Source organism: Corvus cornix, chromosome 5 (assembly GCF_000738735.6).
Source record: "Corvus cornix cornix isolate S_Up_H32 chromosome 5, ASM73873v5, whole genome shotgun sequence".
Taxonomy (NCBI): Eukaryota; Metazoa; Chordata; class Aves; order Passeriformes; family Corvidae; genus Corvus; species Corvus cornix.
This window is the reverse complement of record NC_046335.1, coordinates 17,208,664-17,227,206: the sequence shown is the minus strand read 5'-3', so window position 1 is coordinate 17,227,206 and position 18,543 is coordinate 17,208,664. Positions and strand designations below refer to the sequence as shown.

Genomic DNA, 18,543 nt, shown 5'->3' with positions numbered 1-18,543 from the left:
CAGACTTCTTTCATCACATCTCTCAACAGACTGCATCCCTGATCTGTTACTTGCAGGCGTGTGCAGGTAAAGCAAGCTTCCCACTCTGGCTGAGATAACCACCTCATCCAAGATCTCCACAACAGTGTCAGAAAAACCATGTCAGACTGGGTTCTTCTCTGAAGATTTGATTGTCAAACACACAATGTAGCAAGTTGGTAAAATGGAAATGCAAAAGAAGGAGGAAGGAATGGATAGCCACCAGACACACTGACACCCCAACAGCTCACTAAAAAAGGAAACTAACTTCTTGGTTAAATGTTGGCATGTGGAAGTTAAATGAAGTATCAGCAAGAGTGAGATTTGTTGTCAATCAGGAAAATGAACTGGGTAACAAACGTTGTTTGTGTGATCTGGGAAACAAACATACACTTCATTAAACTGTCTAGCTCAGGGTAGCCAATACTTAGTAAGGAAGAATGAACAGTATTTACTAAAAAATGAATTTTAAAAAGTGGAACATTCGAGTATGAAAGTATCCTTTAGGGATAGACTGGTTCTTTGCTTCTTCTGTGATCATGAGGCACATGCATTGATCTCAGGGCCCTCTTCCCTGACCCAGCTCTTGTAGCACAGAAGAAACCATTATAGACAAGAGGTACTGAGTTTCTGCTAATATCTGTCAGCTTCAGCCCTTTTCTGCCAAGCTTTCTTTCAGCACAGTGTTTAGCAGAATACTTTATATCAGGCTACAAGCACTCAAAGTAGGAAACTGCTGATGATGTATAGTGGATGGGACATCAGAAGTTGCCAAAAGCAAATGTTTTCTGTCAAATGTGTAATTTTATTCAACTACCTTATCCCAGGCATAAATTTGATGACAACTGCCCAAATTGTATTTTACTGCTCAAGGACAATTCTATAGCTCTTAAATTCCACTCTCTGTAGTCCTTACAAACTGCAAATCTAGGATGCATTCAACAAGCCATTTATTCTAAACAAAAATTTGAGGTGGGGGAGACAAATGTACCCTGATAATCCTATCACACTCATACCTAGTCTAAAAGTATTATGAAGAGTACAGAAAAAGAAGTAGAAAGTATTTCATAAAAGTAAGCTTTCTTTCCAATTCTATTTCACTTTAATGGCTCAATATTAAATACCAAAGTAAAACAAAACAAAACAAAATCCCAAACAAAACCCAGCAACAGAAAGTTTGAACATTGTGAAAATGTCTTTTCCTAGTATTTGCTTTGATACAAAATTGTCAGCAAAAATAACTTTACGAAACATTTTACTCTCAATGATTTATCATTTTCTGATACTCCAAGTTAGGCTGGAACCTAAGTTATAGTAAGTGACTTGTCCATAAGCAGTACGAAGAGAACTATCAAGTTCCATGTCCAATAAAAACATTCCAAGAAAACAGCATGTTCTATTTTATCCTATTTGGAGAATTTCTGACTGTCATTAAGGCAATTTTTTTTGGTCTTCATTCCTGTATATTCCTGTGTCTCACACATAATACAATCCACTTGCATTATCTTAAAAAGTTAATTTCATTGGGGTACAATTTTAGAAGTATAGAGGTGAAGCATAAAGATCTCTTTAGGGAATTACTTCTCCTCCCATGAAACTTACAGTGTATGTATCTAGTCTGGGTTTTATAAGTTTTGAGGCAAAGACTAATAAAGACTTCCAAATCAGAGAGACATTGGTTTCAACCCTGGTAAACCTATTTTTTAAGAAGCACCCAGCAAAACTCCATGCTCATATCTTCCCAAACATCTCTACCACAGCACTTCAGACTCCTGTCAGGAACCACCCACAAAACCAGTGTTGCAAAGTCTTCTGAAGGCCACCCCTTTCTAGCCAACCCAACCAAGTGAGTAGTGATGAGCAGTACTGAAACCAGAAGATGGATGTCAAATGCTTTCTGGGAGCACTATTTAATAGCTGTTTGCATATTAAACTTTAGGTTGAGCAATAGACTTACATTTGTGTACAATACACAAATTACACAGCAATGGACAAAGGACTATGCATGCATTTGAAGCTATGTGTAATAGCACTGAGAAGCTTCTTGGATTAAATCAGTATTTCCAGGATAATCCCTTTGACCACAGCACTCTTCACCAGCAGTAGCAGCCATACACTAAAATGCAGTCCCTTCTTTACTCGTCCCTCCAGAAAAGCAAGTGGCTCAAAGTTCAGGATGACCTCAACAATTAAGAAGGTGTTGTTACTTACATGCTTCCAGTGACTTGAATCTCAGGAATTCAAACATGCTGCAAAAGCAGCAAGACCTATCTCCATTTTAATCATGGCAAAACATCATAGTTTGGCAAGACTTAATGATATGCTCAGGACGCCACACTCTTAGGAGTAGGGAATACTATGCTGGAATGACAGCTAGTAATATTAACTTTCAAGACATTGGTAAGAACTGAAGTACTGAAAGTCTTTTGTACAAAAATGCAACTGTACAAAACTACCTCATGGACTTCACTGATTTAGCACCCATGAGTTCTAAACGGAGCTCTACCATTTGTTCATCATCCTGTTTTCTTCTGTCCTCTCTCCAAATCAGATTCACATGAGGGAAACAGGCCCAGAAATTTGATGCAACTTGCCCAAGATGGCCCAGACAGTACTCAGTGCCCTGCAGGTCCAGATACAGTTTTTAATGGAAGTCACTTATTTTGGAATTAATATTCATGAACTGCCTTCTAATAAAAATCCCAAGTATTTGTAAATTGTGATATCTGCATCTAAAGGAAACAGGTGTTCCAATCGGTCTTTCTTTTCAAACACAAACCTACAAAACCTGATGAAACCCAAGGACTTCAATAAACTGAAACTGAAATTATAAACTGAATAAGTATAAATAAACTGAAAGCATTAAATCTATGTTCCTACATGCTCTCTCTTAGCATATCACAGTATTTTTCACGCTTTAACTCCTCATGCCAGCTGGATTGCAGTTTTCAGTAGAAACTTGTACACAGCTGGCTACTTTGAACTTCTGCCTTTAGTTACAGTATACGGTAAGTATTGGGGTCTGTGAATATACTGCAAAATGTTAATAATTGAGAAACTGATTTCTGATGTTAACACTGTAACTATGATTGCATATTCCTAACCTTTAGCAGCAATGCGAACAATCAGTTTTATGAGTCTATACAGTAAAACCCACACAAACACAAAATAATCCTAATAACGGTATTTTACTCTTTTACTATGCCTTTTTGTTTCTTTGAATGAAAACTAAAGAATGGTGGAATTGGGGTAAATGGTAAGCAATGTTTTTCAGACACCACGTCAAGATTTCATATAAAAGCAAAAGCTGATTTTAGAATTCATTTGTGATTGCTGGCAGTGTTTCACACATGGGTGTGGAATTTTAAATGGTCATTTAAAACCATAAAGCTAATGAATCAATCTGTTACAAAGCAGGAATAGTTTACTCTGGATTTTCTAGTACCACTGGGATAGGATTCCCTTCTGACAGACCATATTAACAGTATACATTCCAGTAAGACTTTGAATAAGTACTGGAGCTAACTTCAATCTAAAGATGCTTTTAGCACCCACACTCCCTAGATTAACATGGGTTTTTACACCACTCGAAAAGCAGCTTTTAATCCAAGATGTCTTCAAATTCAAAAGCCAATGCACGTAACCATTCACAGAAAATGAATCCATATTCTGTCACAATCTGCCTTGGAGGTATCCACTTGTCACTACAATGGTTAAATGTCTGTAGGACAGGCAAAGGTCTTAATGGACCAGAGTTTTAAATTTTCTGAGTTGTAAAGTTGTTATAAGGTGAAATGACCTCAGGTTCTGCCTCCAGCTGACTCCTTGTTGTGTCAGTAAGTGGCATGTTCAGAGCCAGACTCTCAGACCAAAAGAGGTTACCATTCAGGTATTAACACCTGTGGCCAAACTACAAACTATGTCCTTCACTCTCCAAATCTTGTTTTCAGAAGATGGGGCATTTTGCAGCCCTTACACACACACTTGACACCACGGTCTGATACCAGGAACAGAATTCTCAGACTTCAAGGGATCAAATAGTATCAGCACATTTACTGCCCTGGTAATTCCCAGATCGATTTACAGACCACTGCAGCCACTGACAGAACAGAGAATGAACATGAGTGAAATTCCAGATGATGCTCAGCATTGCAGTAAAACTTTCATAGCCAACCTGCCTTTTATTTGAAAACTAATTTTAAATGTGATTGTTTTTCATGCAATTGTTTCTTAAAAGTAAAGTAGCAATTAATTTGCCTTAAGTTACCTAAGATTTTCCTAACATGGCACATGAGACCCAACTGCAACTGATAGGACAGGCTGATTTACTTCTTCAAGGTATCCATTCACACATCCCTGCCAAAATATTTCTCCTTCATAATTTAGAGGGCCTCTGAGGTTACGATAAAAAGTTCTGGCCTTTCCTCCTGGCAATTCTACCTGTGTCTAGAAAGATTCGTGAACTTCTGAGCAGACCCTGCATTTAAGTTTAAGGGCACAGAGGAAGGCCTTGCTACTCATGGATATCAAGGAGGGAGCAGTGTGAATGAGGAGTCACCTTTCTGCTTTCATCTCCCTGTCACTTTTGACATCCTCACACAAGAGCCCACTGGAAGGTGGCACGGGGTGGGGAGATATGCCAAACTCATAGGAGGCTAGAATTTCCTTCCTTAGAGCATATAATAGTAATAGGCCAAAACTATCAAACTATGATACCTATGAAATGACAGTGCACAAGTCTTCAAATCACTCACACTGCAATGTTGGCAAACATGTGCACATGACAAAAATCAGCAGCGTGTTTAGTACACATTTAGTACTATGAATCTCCTCCCATTCTTGTCTGCAATCCTTTCCTGTTCTCCAGTTCCTCCAGGAGTTCATATTACTCTGTGTTTTCTCCATCCTTTTCCATGCACATACTACTTACGTCCCCTTCCTTCTCCCATATACCCTTTTACTCCTGCACTTTGACTGTATACCAATTCCTTTTCCCCTCTTCTCTACCCCACAAATCTGGCTTCTTTAAATCTGCAACCCTTTGGAAATGGTCTCATTTTATTCTTCCCACTATGCCCAAGGGTAACCTCCTCTTCCCAATAAAATTTTTCCTTTTTCCTACTGACACATTGTGGAGATTGCTCACCCTTTTACCACGCGCTGTCCCTGAAAGCTGCTTAGGAGAGGAGGATAAGGACCACTCTTCTCTTTCTAGAACAGTTTCTTGGTACATCACGCTCTCCTGAGAGAAGCTTCTCAAGAGGCATTCCTCTGGCAGGGTCACAAAGCAGGCTGACAATAGCTTTCCTCAGCTGCACGGGAAATGCTTTGATGGTAATTGACTCTCTTCCCCAGGCAGAGTATCAAAGTGCAAATCAAGGCTTCCCCTGGAATTTGGAGTTGGTTGCCCAGGCTAGAACAATAGCAGTGATGCTAGACAGTCTTGGTAATGGTTTCTATTTTAACTTCCTGCCTTTATTTTTCAGAGCTGCCTGTCACTTGGCATTACTGCCATGCTTGCTGACTAGCAATATGTTTGTTTTCTTGTATTCCCTGTTTTTGTGCAGCTGTATTCCACTATGGATTCCTGTAATACCTTCACTGCAAACTCTGTGAGGCAGGGTGATTCCTGCAGTATTTGCACAGACCAGTACAGTGGGGGTCCAGGCCTCTTCAGTGCTCTGTTAATACACAGCATCAAAACCTTAGGTCTGGTCACAGAACAGGGAGGACAGTATTGGCAGGAAATGAGACCTCTCTTTGCTCCCTGTCGCCTGCTTACTGCCTTGCATCAGTCAGAGCAAAAAAAAAAGCAAAACGGGCAGGATGTGTGCAAGGAAGAAGCTGAAACAGTGCCCAAGTGAATGGAAAGTATCCAGATGGCTGTGGTAACTCACACGAAGGGAGTCAAATCCAAACAAAATGAAAACAAAACCATATGCCACGTACCCTTCACTCTCTTGCTCTCTTTCTCTCCCTGCCTTTCTCCTGGCTGTTGCTCGAGGTCTTTCTATCAGTATGGATAATAGTATGTTACTCATTTGAGTGTATGTCATGAATAACAATAACCTCTCTTTTACATTAGAGATCACAGATTAATATTATTCATGTAACAAAGAATGTAATATGAACCACAAAATTATACTCATGTAAGGGTCAAGGAAGTGCAAGGGTCTGCAAGGGAAGTTATATTTCTTTATTAAATCCTTTTTCTCTGGTATGCTGTATATACTTATAAAAGAGAATATTAATTTTACACGTCTATGTTGCTATATGCTATAGAAATATCTACTCACAACCTGCTTGTATCTCAGGGGGAGTATTCAAAAGCATCATGGCAGTGGCAGCATCAATGTCAGGATCTGGAAAAATCAACCAATAAATACATTATTTACAACTGGGCTAATCTTCTTACCCCCACTGCTAAACTATAGGTTCGACCACATCTCCGAGTGAAAAGGTATGAGAGTTCATTATTCAGAGGGCTCGTTGACTACACATTAAATTTACCCCCAAACTCGCATGGTATCCCATTGCCACTATTAAACAGAGCGCAGTGATCTATGTCACCGAGCACTGCTTGTGCTTGTGTATGCATGATACCTCTGCTCTTAGCCTCACCAATTCCCTGTTTAACTCTGTGGAGAGTATTTAGATTTCATTACAAAGATTCTGTGAAAGCAGGTGCAACATCACAATTTGGAAGCAACACAGAGGGATGAGCTGACAGCTGAAGGAAAGCACAAGGAACACCTGAGCAAGTACAGAAGATGACACTTGGTCATTTCTATTTGTCAAGAAAGATTTCAGTAAAGTTTGAGAAAGTGTTGGAAGACAAACTGCTGCAATTTAGTAAAAAAAAAGAAACTAGCATTTCACCGAAGCATCAAGTTATTTGCATCCTTATCCACTGTCACTTTAATATAAGCAAAAATGATCATCTGGCTGCTGTTATTCTTAAACTGGTTTCTGAATCAATCATGAACAGTCAGCTGACAGATGGTAAGTTATAGAGACAGAACAAAATATGATCCTTTTATAACTATATTCACTTGCTTCACACACAACAGCTCGGCTGCTATGGAAATGCAGGTAGCTATGACAACAGTAAACAACCCCACAACGGCCACTGAATAAGCTGAAAAGAACATCTGCCCCAGCAAAGCGTCCCAGCTGCCCTGGGGCGCAACTTGCTAATCGTGCAGTGATGCTGTGTGACAGAGAAAGCCGCCTATGCCATGTCCAAATAAATGAAGTGTGCAATTGAAGCAGACATAAAAACGCACACCCTGGCTGACTGCTGCCTCTGTGCTGCTAAACTGAATGACTAATGAGTATGCATTTGTTGTTTGGGGTTGGGGGTTTTTTCAGCTTGTCAGTATTTATACCAAATTACATACCAAAAAAATTAATTTACTACTATTAGCTTCATGGCACTTTATTTGGGCTATTATGACAGAAAATTACTTAGCACTGTTAAAAATATCTGTATTTTTGATCTTTATATATTTCAAATCTATTCCCAGGACTGTGATGTGGTATGAAGCCCTGTAATTTATTAACAATACAAATGACGTAGACAGGATTTCAAAATCTGCTTAAGCCAAACAGAAATTCACTTGACTGGTGAATTAAAAAAGGAACTTTTTATTAGTCTAAGTATGTACCACTTTTCTGTGAATAGCCACAAACACTCTTCTAAAGGCTTCTACTCTATTATTTAATTCCTAAAACAGTAAACAGAGAAACAGTGTAGCAGGTGTCTAACTAAAGCTGAAGCAGAAGCAGCAGACTTACTATAAAAGGTGCCTGTGTCTTCTGGACAGGTCAACATTTTCCAAAGAAAAAGCAGCGTTATCAACTTAGTTTCATCTTCAAGTCTGAAAATACCTCAAAAGCAGCCTTCCTGCTGCAGTAATCTATGCTGAAAGTGCCATTTCCAAACACCTTAGTTCCCAAATATGTGCCATGTTGCAAGACTGGATCCACATACCACACAGCAAATGCGTGCTGTCAAACTAAAGAAGAATAATCTATCTAATGTTTAAAAGCAAGAGAAAAGAGCAAAGAAGCCTGAGAAATAAAGACAAATCAAACTAAAAATCTTCCCTCTTTTCTATACCATAAAATCAGGAGATTGTTAGAAGTTGAATCTAGTGTATCATAATTCATACAGCCAACTTCAGTATTTATTGGCTGTTCTTAAATTTTGTTTTGTTTTCATTCAAATATGGGCCCCTTTGCTGGATGACATTGCAGTATAATGCTAATTTTTCTGCTGAAAGAATAAAAGAACACAACTAGGAAAAGCATATTTCCTGATGACTTTGGGTTTTGTTAGTGCAACAAACTCTGTGATTTGAGATAAAATTGATGCAACCAGTTTCTGTTGAAAGGTGCATTTTCTTAGCCTTTGGACCACTAACGGTAGCACCGTGTTTCTGCAGTGACGTAGGACATGAACATGAGCTGCTCACAACACAGGACTGCATCTGCAGCAGCTGTCTCCCGAAGCGTGGCCATGTCTAAAGTCCATCCACGCCTGCTGTGGTGCCTAGCTCTGTTTCTATTGGTATATTCTTGAAGAAACCAGACAGCTATTCCATAATACCCTGGCAGAGGTTAAGAGAGCTTAGAGGCTTGCACGAAGGGTTGTGTCAGCAGGATCCAGGAAAATGTGCTTTGGGTTTTCCTACTGTAAGGAAAAAAGAAAAAGGAGGGGCTGGTGCACACGTGAGACAAGGGCCAAGGGGCAGCTGTCTGAGCCCGCACAAAGAGGTGCAGAAGCAACAACTGAGGGCAGATTGAAAAGCTGGCACGTTCCTTTGCAGCATTTGCCTTCACAATTTGGAGGCGTTCTCCTGAGCAGATTGTCAAGAAGAGCGAAGAAGTAGCCATGAGGAGCAGCACCAAAGGCAGCGACTGACGGGCCCTTTGCTGGGACTGGCACTTCTGGCTTTGGCTGACGGTTCCCACCAGTGCCCACATGCTGACCCTGGCCCTTTCCCCACAGCTGCCATCCTTCTGAAGTCTCTTCCATGTGGATTCTCACATTTGTAGCAGTAAGGGCTGACCTTGTTTACTGCTGCATCCCCACCAGCTGGTAACTGGATCCTGTCCCTTCTACCTGGCCTGTGTTTATGAAGCTGTGGATTTCAGAACTGAGATCTCTGCCCTACCTGAAGTCTGTGATCAGCACAAAGGCTCCTGAAGTTATTAACAGTGGGTGGTTAGTGAAATATGATTGCAGGAACATCTTTCCCTAGGAAACCAGGTTAAAAATAACTACATACAAAGTTTTGGAACATAGAAAATTAAGTATTTAAATGAATGCATTCTGGTTCCTTTTTTTGCTAATTGAAGTAAATGGCAAACTGACTGCATACATCAACTGTTAATTTTTTGCCAGTGGAAAGCAGAGGATGTCCAGCCTTCCCTGTGAATGAGGGAAGGAAGGAACAACGAAGAAAAGTAAGGATTGTGGGTGTTGTACAAAGAAGTAAGAGTATGTCAAAGTCTCAAACAGGCAAAACTGGAGAGTGACAAGAAAATAATGACAGAAATTGCTAGCAGCCCTAGTTCTTCCTGATGAACAACTGCTGTCCAGCTACACACTTTGCTACAATCTGAAGTTTCAGTGCTTGGTCCCTCATGCACCAAGGGCCCATCACAAGGTACCAGAAAGGACCTGGAAGAAACCTTAAGCACTTAAAAGAACTTGTAAGGCAAGAAAGCCATCAAGGGGCTGGAATTCTACTACAGCTGCAGTACCTCCCCTCGCAGTGTGAGCCTGCTGGTGTTTTTGCCAGCATCGCTTTCCAACACAAAACTTCTTTTCATGAAGATAAAACCAACGATTATATAAGATAATACCAACTGCTATGAGGTATGAACCTCATAGCAGTTCTGTTTGCTGCATTTTAGATTCATGACCCTTGTCAGCAGTGTTCAACAGTGAACACCAAATCTGCAAACAGCACCTAGTTCTTTCACTGAAAAATTAACCTACAGTTTATCACTCTGTGGAATTATATATTTGCATATTGTCAAGATGTACTTTGAGCCAAATTTCGCTTTGCATGTTACCTGTATAGATCAGAATCTGTCTTGCACAGACATGTGAAGTGGAGAAATGGTAGGCATGAAATATTTAGCATGAGATTACATACAAGCAATGCAGATGATAGCCCTCAGGTAGCAGACTCATTATTCCAGAATTCACAAAAAATAATTAAAATCAAACATGTACCTGAGAAAGCCAGATGTGACAGCTGTTGTTTTATATGTTGTGATCTCCGATCCAAGTTCATTTCACAGAGAGAGAAAGTGATTTATAGTAATTCATATTATTTTGATATTATTTCAAACTTTGATCTGGTTTCATCAAACCCTTCAAATCCATCCCATTCCAATTAAATAAAAATTAGGATAACATAGTGCCCTCTTGGTTTCACTAGAGGATATTTATCTTTACAGCCATACTGTAAGGTTTTAAAGAAAATAGCAGCTTAAAGCAGTTCAAACCAACCACGGCCTGAATTTTCCAGCACAGATGCCTAGAGAGAGGCACTTAAGATGTATATTTAGGTATTAAAAAAACGTTACTGCCAACTGAAGTAAAAATGTAGTTAGTAAATAAACTGCACCATCTGTACATTACAACCACAGCCATGTTATCTCATCAGGAAGGAATTTATAAGATCTTCTTTTAATTTAAAGTTACTACATCTAGAATAGAACTATTTTTGCCAAGTATTTCACTTTACCATTCAGTATGCTAGTTTTTGGCCCATTCTACTTCTGCCTCAGCATCCTCCACTGCTTTTTCCCATTTATATGTCCCTACTGTAGATGGAATGCCTAAAACCTAGTGCCACTGTACTCAAAAGGCAGAAGTTCCGATTATTTCTTGTCTACAAGATCAGTCTTTTAAACCCACTCCCTGCTTCACTTTCTAGCATAGCCCATTCCTACACTTTTAAAAGTGATTTTATTCTTTGATATTTTCAATTTTCATCAGCAGAAAAATGATGCAAAAGCAACACTGTCTTCCATCTTTTACCTTCAGGCTTATTAAACTGCAACAGAGAACATAGCAGCTCGCCCCTGTTTAACTTATCTGTTCACAGAAGTGCCTTTTCTCTTCCCACATCATGATGGTTAACCTTGGTATGAGTCAGGTCAAAAACATAGAGAATAATGAACAGAGTGGAGGCTTTTTTTCCCATTTGCTTTTTTCTTTTCTTTTTTTTTTTTTCTTTTTTATTTTTAATTTATTTTGCCTAATGATGGGATAGGAATACAGCTGTTAAAATAAAGTTGCAATGTGTAGGACAGAAAGAAATACCTGAAGAGAATTGTAAGTACTGTAACTCTGTCAAACTCCTTGGTGTGGGATGCCACTGAGTCCACTTCTGAAGTATTTAAATAAGGCTGAGAAGTTCTCTTAAAATAAACAGAATACTTGTGGAAGTGTACAGTAAACCAGTAGGATTCAGAACCAAGATCTTAGGAAGAAACAAGAAATTAAATTCATATCTCAACAACAGTGCATGAAAGACCACACATGAGAATTCTGGAAGTTATACAATAGAGGCCAGGAGGAAGCAATTTCATTAGCAATGCAAAGTCACAGTGGAGCATCTCCCACTCCTTTAAACGGATCTAGTATGCAGCATAGAAGAAGAAAGGCACAGGTCTAAATGAACTAACAGTTTTTCCTATTTAAGTTCATTTCCAGCACTGCCAAGTAAGCTATGGCACAAGTATCCTGAGAGGTCTAATTTTAAAAAATACAGAATATTTGTAACAGAAACCTCCTTCCTGCTCCTCTATTTTGTTACATTTGTATTGTCATGAAGCATCACATACGATTTACATTCTCTAACAATACCATTTTATCAGAAATTAAAAACTGTAAACCAAACAGTTACAATATTTTCTTGTTAAAAATACTAGCTTTAATAAAAAGAATGATAGTAGAAAGAGTTACAGAAGGTCTTATACATGCACAAACTCAAAGAGGTTCATCTACCATTTAGAAAGCTGTAGGAAACCAAAGCACCCTAACTTTCCATCTCAGGAGTAAAGATTAAGATCATTTAACTCTTTAAAGACAGACTCACAACACTGATAGTCATTCTACCAGTGCAAAATAAAAATACTTTAAGAGACACCTGACTAAAGAGAGATGAGATATACATCTTACACATAAAGATGACATACTAAAGCACATACTCTGCTTAAAAACAGGGTGGAGATTTTTGCTTTGGTTTTGTTCCTGTATTTTAAAATTATTTTTTCATTTTGATGCACATTACTTAACTTTCAGTGCAGACGGATGTGAATATAAAATTTACCCATCACAAAGGCAACAGTAAAGTTTTTTGACTTCATCCAGCCTGTGCAGCTTGGAGTACTGAACAGAAAACATCAGCTAGAGAAAACACTAGCCAGTGCACTAGCACAGAAGAGAGAAACAATTTGCTGTTCCATCATGTACTTACCTAATTTGTGATCAGGAATTTCAACCATCTTCTGAACTGACTGCTGCAGCCTCAGCTTCTACAGTGGAAGATGTGATTATGAGGGCTGTAACTCGTTGCAACCTTACAGGTTGCAAACATACTTTTTTTGACTGAAGAATACACATACACATAAACACACATGCTCTTTGTACCCAGTTATGCAGATGTGTGTTATCTCTGGGACATCAAGGTCATCATTGCTCAAGCTTTCATAATGTCCCTGCTGCTAACAATAGGTTTTTCTTCCAGCAAAGTGGGAGGATGGCTGGCAGGAGGAAGTCCTCTATAAAATTCTGACCAGGAGGAAGTCCCTTACAAAACTTTGACCATTTAAGACCAAAGTAATCATACTCCATATTGTCCCATATCAGTGTTTTTCTAAGCTCATTTCCTTCTCACTGCTATTTCAAAACACATTTGTGTCCACCAGGCCTTGAGAACCAAGTACCGCTTTCAGTCCAGCAAGTGCAGGACATGCCAGGTGGAAAAGACCCAATGCATTTCCCTTAGTCTGAGTGACCCTTGAGGAAGTGTCTCCAGTCCTCCTGCCTCAGCCACCATAGTTCTGAAGGAAAAGGTGGCTTCTGGATACTTTCATTACAAGGTGAGTCTTCAGCAGGGCTTCACCCAAATATCCCAACTGTTGGAACAACCACGGCACAATCCACACCAAGAACACAGCAAGGGAAGGCCTGGGGAGGTGAACATAAACTCCCCAGTGGTTTTAGGATCCAGAAAGCAAAGGGGGAAATATCAGATAAACATGTAAACAATAGTGAAGAGGGTATTTCAGGGATTTGAAGAAAAAAAAATTGCCACTAATGATGAGAAAAGGGTCAGGCATGTGACACTGCCAGTGAAAGCACTGTATATAGTGTAAGAGCCAAATGCAGTCTAAAACCAAAATAAGAGCAGAAAAGGTGAGCAAAGAATCCAGCAGCTAAAATAGCTGTGTGCTAATAACACAGGCAGACTGCCATAATGGAAGAGGAACTCGAAGCACTAGTGCTATTACAGGAAAATTCACAAACAGGGTGGAACAGCAATTATTAGTGAAACAGGTGTCAAAAGGTCTGTGCTTTTCAAAGAAAAGAAATACAGGTTTTATATGGTAGGATACTGTTATGCAATAAAAAAAGAGTATACTTTGGAAACAGAATGAAAAAGAAAATGTTTGGAAATGCTGTGGACAGATGGTCAAAGAAGATTGCTAAGACAGACTCTGGGTCTGCTCTTGACTTCTTACACCAGATATAGACCTGGACAGAGCTCTACATCATTAAAGAAATGGGAATTACTCAACAAGGGAGACCAACTTCACAGTACAGATTGGAGAACAGATGCTATTAACTATGGTAAGACCAGTTATTCCTGGATGTGACAGCTGACAAGTTTCTTTATCCATGTTGCTGAATGAACTAGAATAGATTCTATTCTGCTCTTTATCTTAAATAATGAGGATGACTTTGGAACAGGGGACCATGAAGCGATTCAGTTTAGATTAAGTGGGAAGGATAACAGCAAGCCTAATTCTGTTTAAGATCTATTATTTTGAAAGAGCAAGTTCTGATGAATTGAATTCTTCCTGTGGAACCTCTGGAAAACAGACTGGACCGAGGAACTCTAGACCTCAGCCTGGGGAAAGCTGCAGTTTCTGCAAGTCACTGCGCCAAGACCTAGACCAAACCTGTATCTGGAGAAAAGCAGAGAAGATGCAGTCTTTGAAGATAAGATCAAAAACCGGAAAAAAACAAGCTGGACAACGGAACCAACATGGAAACTGACTTTAGGGAAGAAAGCAGAGAGCTTGGCTTGCTCAGTTAAGCAAAACAAAGGCAGAGAGGAAGTCAGACTATCAATATGAGGTAATCATGGGATACAAGGGTAAAAAAAGCAAGGTAGAAGAACTATTAAGTCAACACCGGCTGAAGACAAAACTAGCAACTAGAACACTTCTAGAAAACTCTTCTAACAGGAGCTGAAACAAAGCAAAAGTCTGCATGTGAATTTTCAGAAGTAGTTACAGAGTGTTGCAGCTCACAATGCGACCCAGGGGAAGGGACTCTTCAGAAGCTGCCTTCCAAACTGCTCCTCTAGGGCAGGTAAGCTCTCTGCAAAACTCTATGACAGAGAGGGAAAGAGCACAAAACACAGCCATGAAGAAACTATGCCAGTCTATTTGCACAAAGGCTTATCTACATAAACCTGCAGAAGCACCAGGATGATGTCTGACATTGCAGGACTGGACCTTGCACCACTTCATGTCAAAGCTGACTTGCAATAAGCTTAGGGGCTGTGCTATGGACACACAGAATCCATGCCTATCAGTTTCCAGCATGCTATGTGCCCTGAGCTGCTCAACTCAGGCAGGATGCCTGAAGATCAGTGGCTGTCTGCACTTGGAGGGGACAATTGCTGAGCTGGAGCCTCATACCAATGCGGAATGGTGATGTGAGCCCACAGCTGTCATATGGTACCAGCCTGAGCCCAGGCAGCAGCCTTAAGCATTTAAAGCAGACTCCTGGTGCAATGAAGAGGAGTTGGCCAGGAGCTACTCCAGTAGCACTGGAACCATGGCACTTATGAAGAAAAGTCAGTGGGCCAGCTCTGTGAGACCTGGTTTGCAAGTGATGTCACCTCTCCTATGGCACTCCATGCCTACTCACTCCATTCGTGTTCAAACTCTCACCTTTCCTCTTCTGCTTTCCTCTGCAAGACAGTGGAGCGGATCCAGGCAGGAAGGTGAAGAGAGGTGCCAGCAGGCAGAGCCTTGTACATGGACAACTGGGAGAACCAGAGAGAAAGGATGCTAGCCCACAGCTTAGGGAGGTCTATGCACAGGGACTTCTCTGTGAACCTAGGAAAGGCTGGGAAAATTGGCTGCAAGCCCAACAGCTCCCATTTTGGTGTATGCTGGACAATCCTGGGTTTCAAGGTGTGGATGAAGGCAGGACAGCTAGAATTGTCACCAGAAGTATGTTAAAAAAAGCCAGGATAAGCATGACAAACTAGCAGGTAGACAGGAAGGCAGAGTCTGCTGGGACTCTACTCCGTGCCATACAGTCAGCCCAGGCATGTCCTCCAATTCTAGATTAGGTGATTTTTTTCCCCAGGAGGACAGTGGATAAATGAAGGTGTGTTAGTGCTAATTCTCAAGTAAAGTCACACCTGAAAGAAGAGATTACTTTCTGTTTGTAGTTATGTACCAGTCAAGCATGCATATTACAAAAGAAGAAAAATCAAAGTCTGTACCATTTACTTCCCTTCTCCCTAAGACTGAGACCAAACAGTCATTAGTATAATCCATCAATCAGTGATCAATCAACAAATCAAATTACTAGTTTTGAAAATCCATTATTAAAAACATTGGAAAACCCTGCTGGGGCAACTCTGTCTCCCTTGCCAATCTTTTGCAACTGTATCCCTATCAAACACCAACAGGACTAGACACAAAGTTACCCACACAGAAGCAGACTAAGGTCTACTTTCCATCAGAGCACTAGACAGTCATCATTTTGCATTACTGCGAGCCAGCCCCATGGAGATCCTAAGGACTTCTGACGTGGATGATGACTGAGCACTCTCCACAGGGAGTGCTGTTCAACATGGCTGGAACAAGATGCTCTTCTGCTTCTCTGAGGGCAATCAATGGAGGAAGACAGCAACACCGCCACCATCTGCAAAACTGGTTCCGCTCTTCCTGCAATACTCCTTTTAAACCTCTTTCATTTTCAAATAAAGGAAATGACAGAAGAGCAGAAATCTAGTATTTAGGGCCTTCTGACTTTTTTTTCCAGAGAGCTTCCCAAGCAGGCTGAGGGATGAGACTCAGGCCAATGGTAAGGCAGTGCAGGAAATATTCAATGCCATTTTTGAAGGATTGTTATCATGAAATATGAAAACAAAAATAGGCTTTGAAGATCCTGACAGTCTAACTGCTGATGTCTACAAGAGAATCCATGGAGTAGCAGAATTACTTTCAAATTACAACAGTCAATATTGTGAAACCACATTAGCTTGTTTTAGCGAAAGCTTCTGATCAAAGCAACAGGGTGAGCACAGGCTGAACACTGAAGAGACTTCACAGAGAAATGAGCCAGCCTTAGGCTGGGGCTTTAACTTAGCTTAAACAGCATACATAAGAATAGGAATTATTTAAAAGAACTGCAACACCATTTGTTTAGACTAAACATTGCTTCCTAATTATCAAAGTTTTTTTGTTTCTTACTTCCATACTTAATGGAAGAGATTTTATAGAAGATATGCTGCAAACCTGAAAAAACCTATCAAAATTGTTTTCACCTACATTTTTCTTGAATTCAGTTGCATATGCATGTCAGATATTCCACTAAGCACTTTGGTAATGTTAATTTAGCACCATCTATACTATATACTAGCAAACATGTAAATTCAATATTGTCATCACTGGCATTTTTACTTAAGCATTTTAAAAGCAGAGGAAATATGAAATGTTATGAACTGAAATGTGGCAAGAGTAATTGATTTGAGAGTCTAAAGAGAAAGCACTAAGACAAGACTTTGCTGCTAAGTCACATTTACAGTCCCCCTTGGATGCTTCTAACTTGCTAAACTATCATGTAGCTCCTTTCTAGCCAAAATGGTTGAAATAACTTTTTACTATTATCTATTACATTTTGATTAATTTAATTAAAATGAAGGAGACACACAGGATTCCACTTCTGCCAACCTCTGATTTGCTATGAATGATTGTGTTCACACTCCTTGAATTCTGAACGGCCACTAGCTGACAGGTAAGGTTACCAAAGTAGTAAGAAATGGGCAGAACACAAGCAGAATTCTTTTGCAGACTCAGCTCATCAGCTGAAAGATGTAAAGAGTATTTATTGCAAAAAATGGAGTGAGTAAACTAAGAGGCTCTCATCCCCTTCTCTTTATGCTGAACAAGGACCCAACTGATCATGTGTACAGGCCATGCCTAAAATGAGTTGTGGGACATTAAGAAAAAATTTAAAAACTAAATAAATGAAGCTTTATCCAGAAAGTAGTGAGAGCTGTCTCTGTAATCCAGGAAAAACACTTATATGTATATTTAAGCCAGAGAATGAGTAGCATCCGTGGAAGAGGATCAGAGTACCAGCATCCTGCAGGGCTCAGCCCCCAGCTAGAACAGCTGGGCAGCTCAGCTATAGCTCAGGACAGTTTCGTAACGGACGAGTGTTTCATTAACAAGAATCGTAAGCATGTTCTGCACAATTCTCATGGGCATACAACAAGGCCAGAGAAGAAAACACCTTTTAACGGTGCTAGATCTCATTTCCTTGCAGCCCACCAAAAACAGCTCCTGATAGCAGGCAGCCATGTCTCTCGTGGGAAGGAACAGTCCTTGCTCCCAGCAAGTGGGTGGCAAGGCAAAAGTTGCCATGAAGAAACAGGGAGCTTGCCTGTATTAAGTATTTAGTCATCTTGTCAACTTTGTGTTTATAACCAAATAGAGAAGAAGCTCCCCATTTCCTTTTGTACTCCAGAATTCCAACAAACTCTAGTGAGAGCTGGTTTACTGATTTTAAGCAGCAGTTTCTGCAATCTTGTCAGTGCAGCACAAAGGCACCTCTCTGGCCTTTCAGGGAGTTCTACTTCATATACATACAGCACACAGTTCATACTACCTCTGCCAGCGCAAAATCAACTTACTACCATGATCCGTGCATCAGATCTGAGTGTCTGTTGAGAGCAAAACATGGGCTGTCTGGGAAAACGAATCTTAATAATGTTGGGTAATCAGATTGATTACTACAAAACAAACCAGAGAGAACACATTTGCCTTGTCCCCTTCCCATCTCTGTGTACTCATCTTCAATGACTGCCTGCCCTCTCCTGGGAGTGCCACATGGACCCATCAACCCACTAGCCCTCTGTACAGAGGCCCTCCCAATGCACCTCTCCTCCAGCAGGTGAGAAGTTGCTAAGCTTCCCAGTGTGCCTGTTGAAGATTTCCCTTCCTACTCCAAATCTCCCT

General features: G+C 40.2%; 1 protein-coding gene across 8 annotated transcripts in view; it reads right to left on the bottom strand.

Annotated features, from left to right (window-relative positions):
- FOXN3 (forkhead box N3) overlaps nucleotides 1-18,543 on the bottom strand; it is a 212,171-nt gene that overhangs the window by 22,332 nt on the left and 171,296 nt on the right. For 5 of the 8 annotated variants that reach the window (XM_039551731.1, XM_039551732.1, XM_019282005.3 and 2 more), the window contains one exon: nucleotides 6,315-6,380. The exons of 2 other annotated variants lie outside the window; for them this stretch is intronic. In XM_039551731.1, the coding sequence (XP_039407665.1) occupies nucleotides 6,315-6,380 (66 nt within the window). The remainder of the gene's footprint in view (nucleotides 1-6,314; nucleotides 6,381-18,543) is intronic. One more of the 8 variants, XM_039551733.1, reaches the window with a different exon arrangement.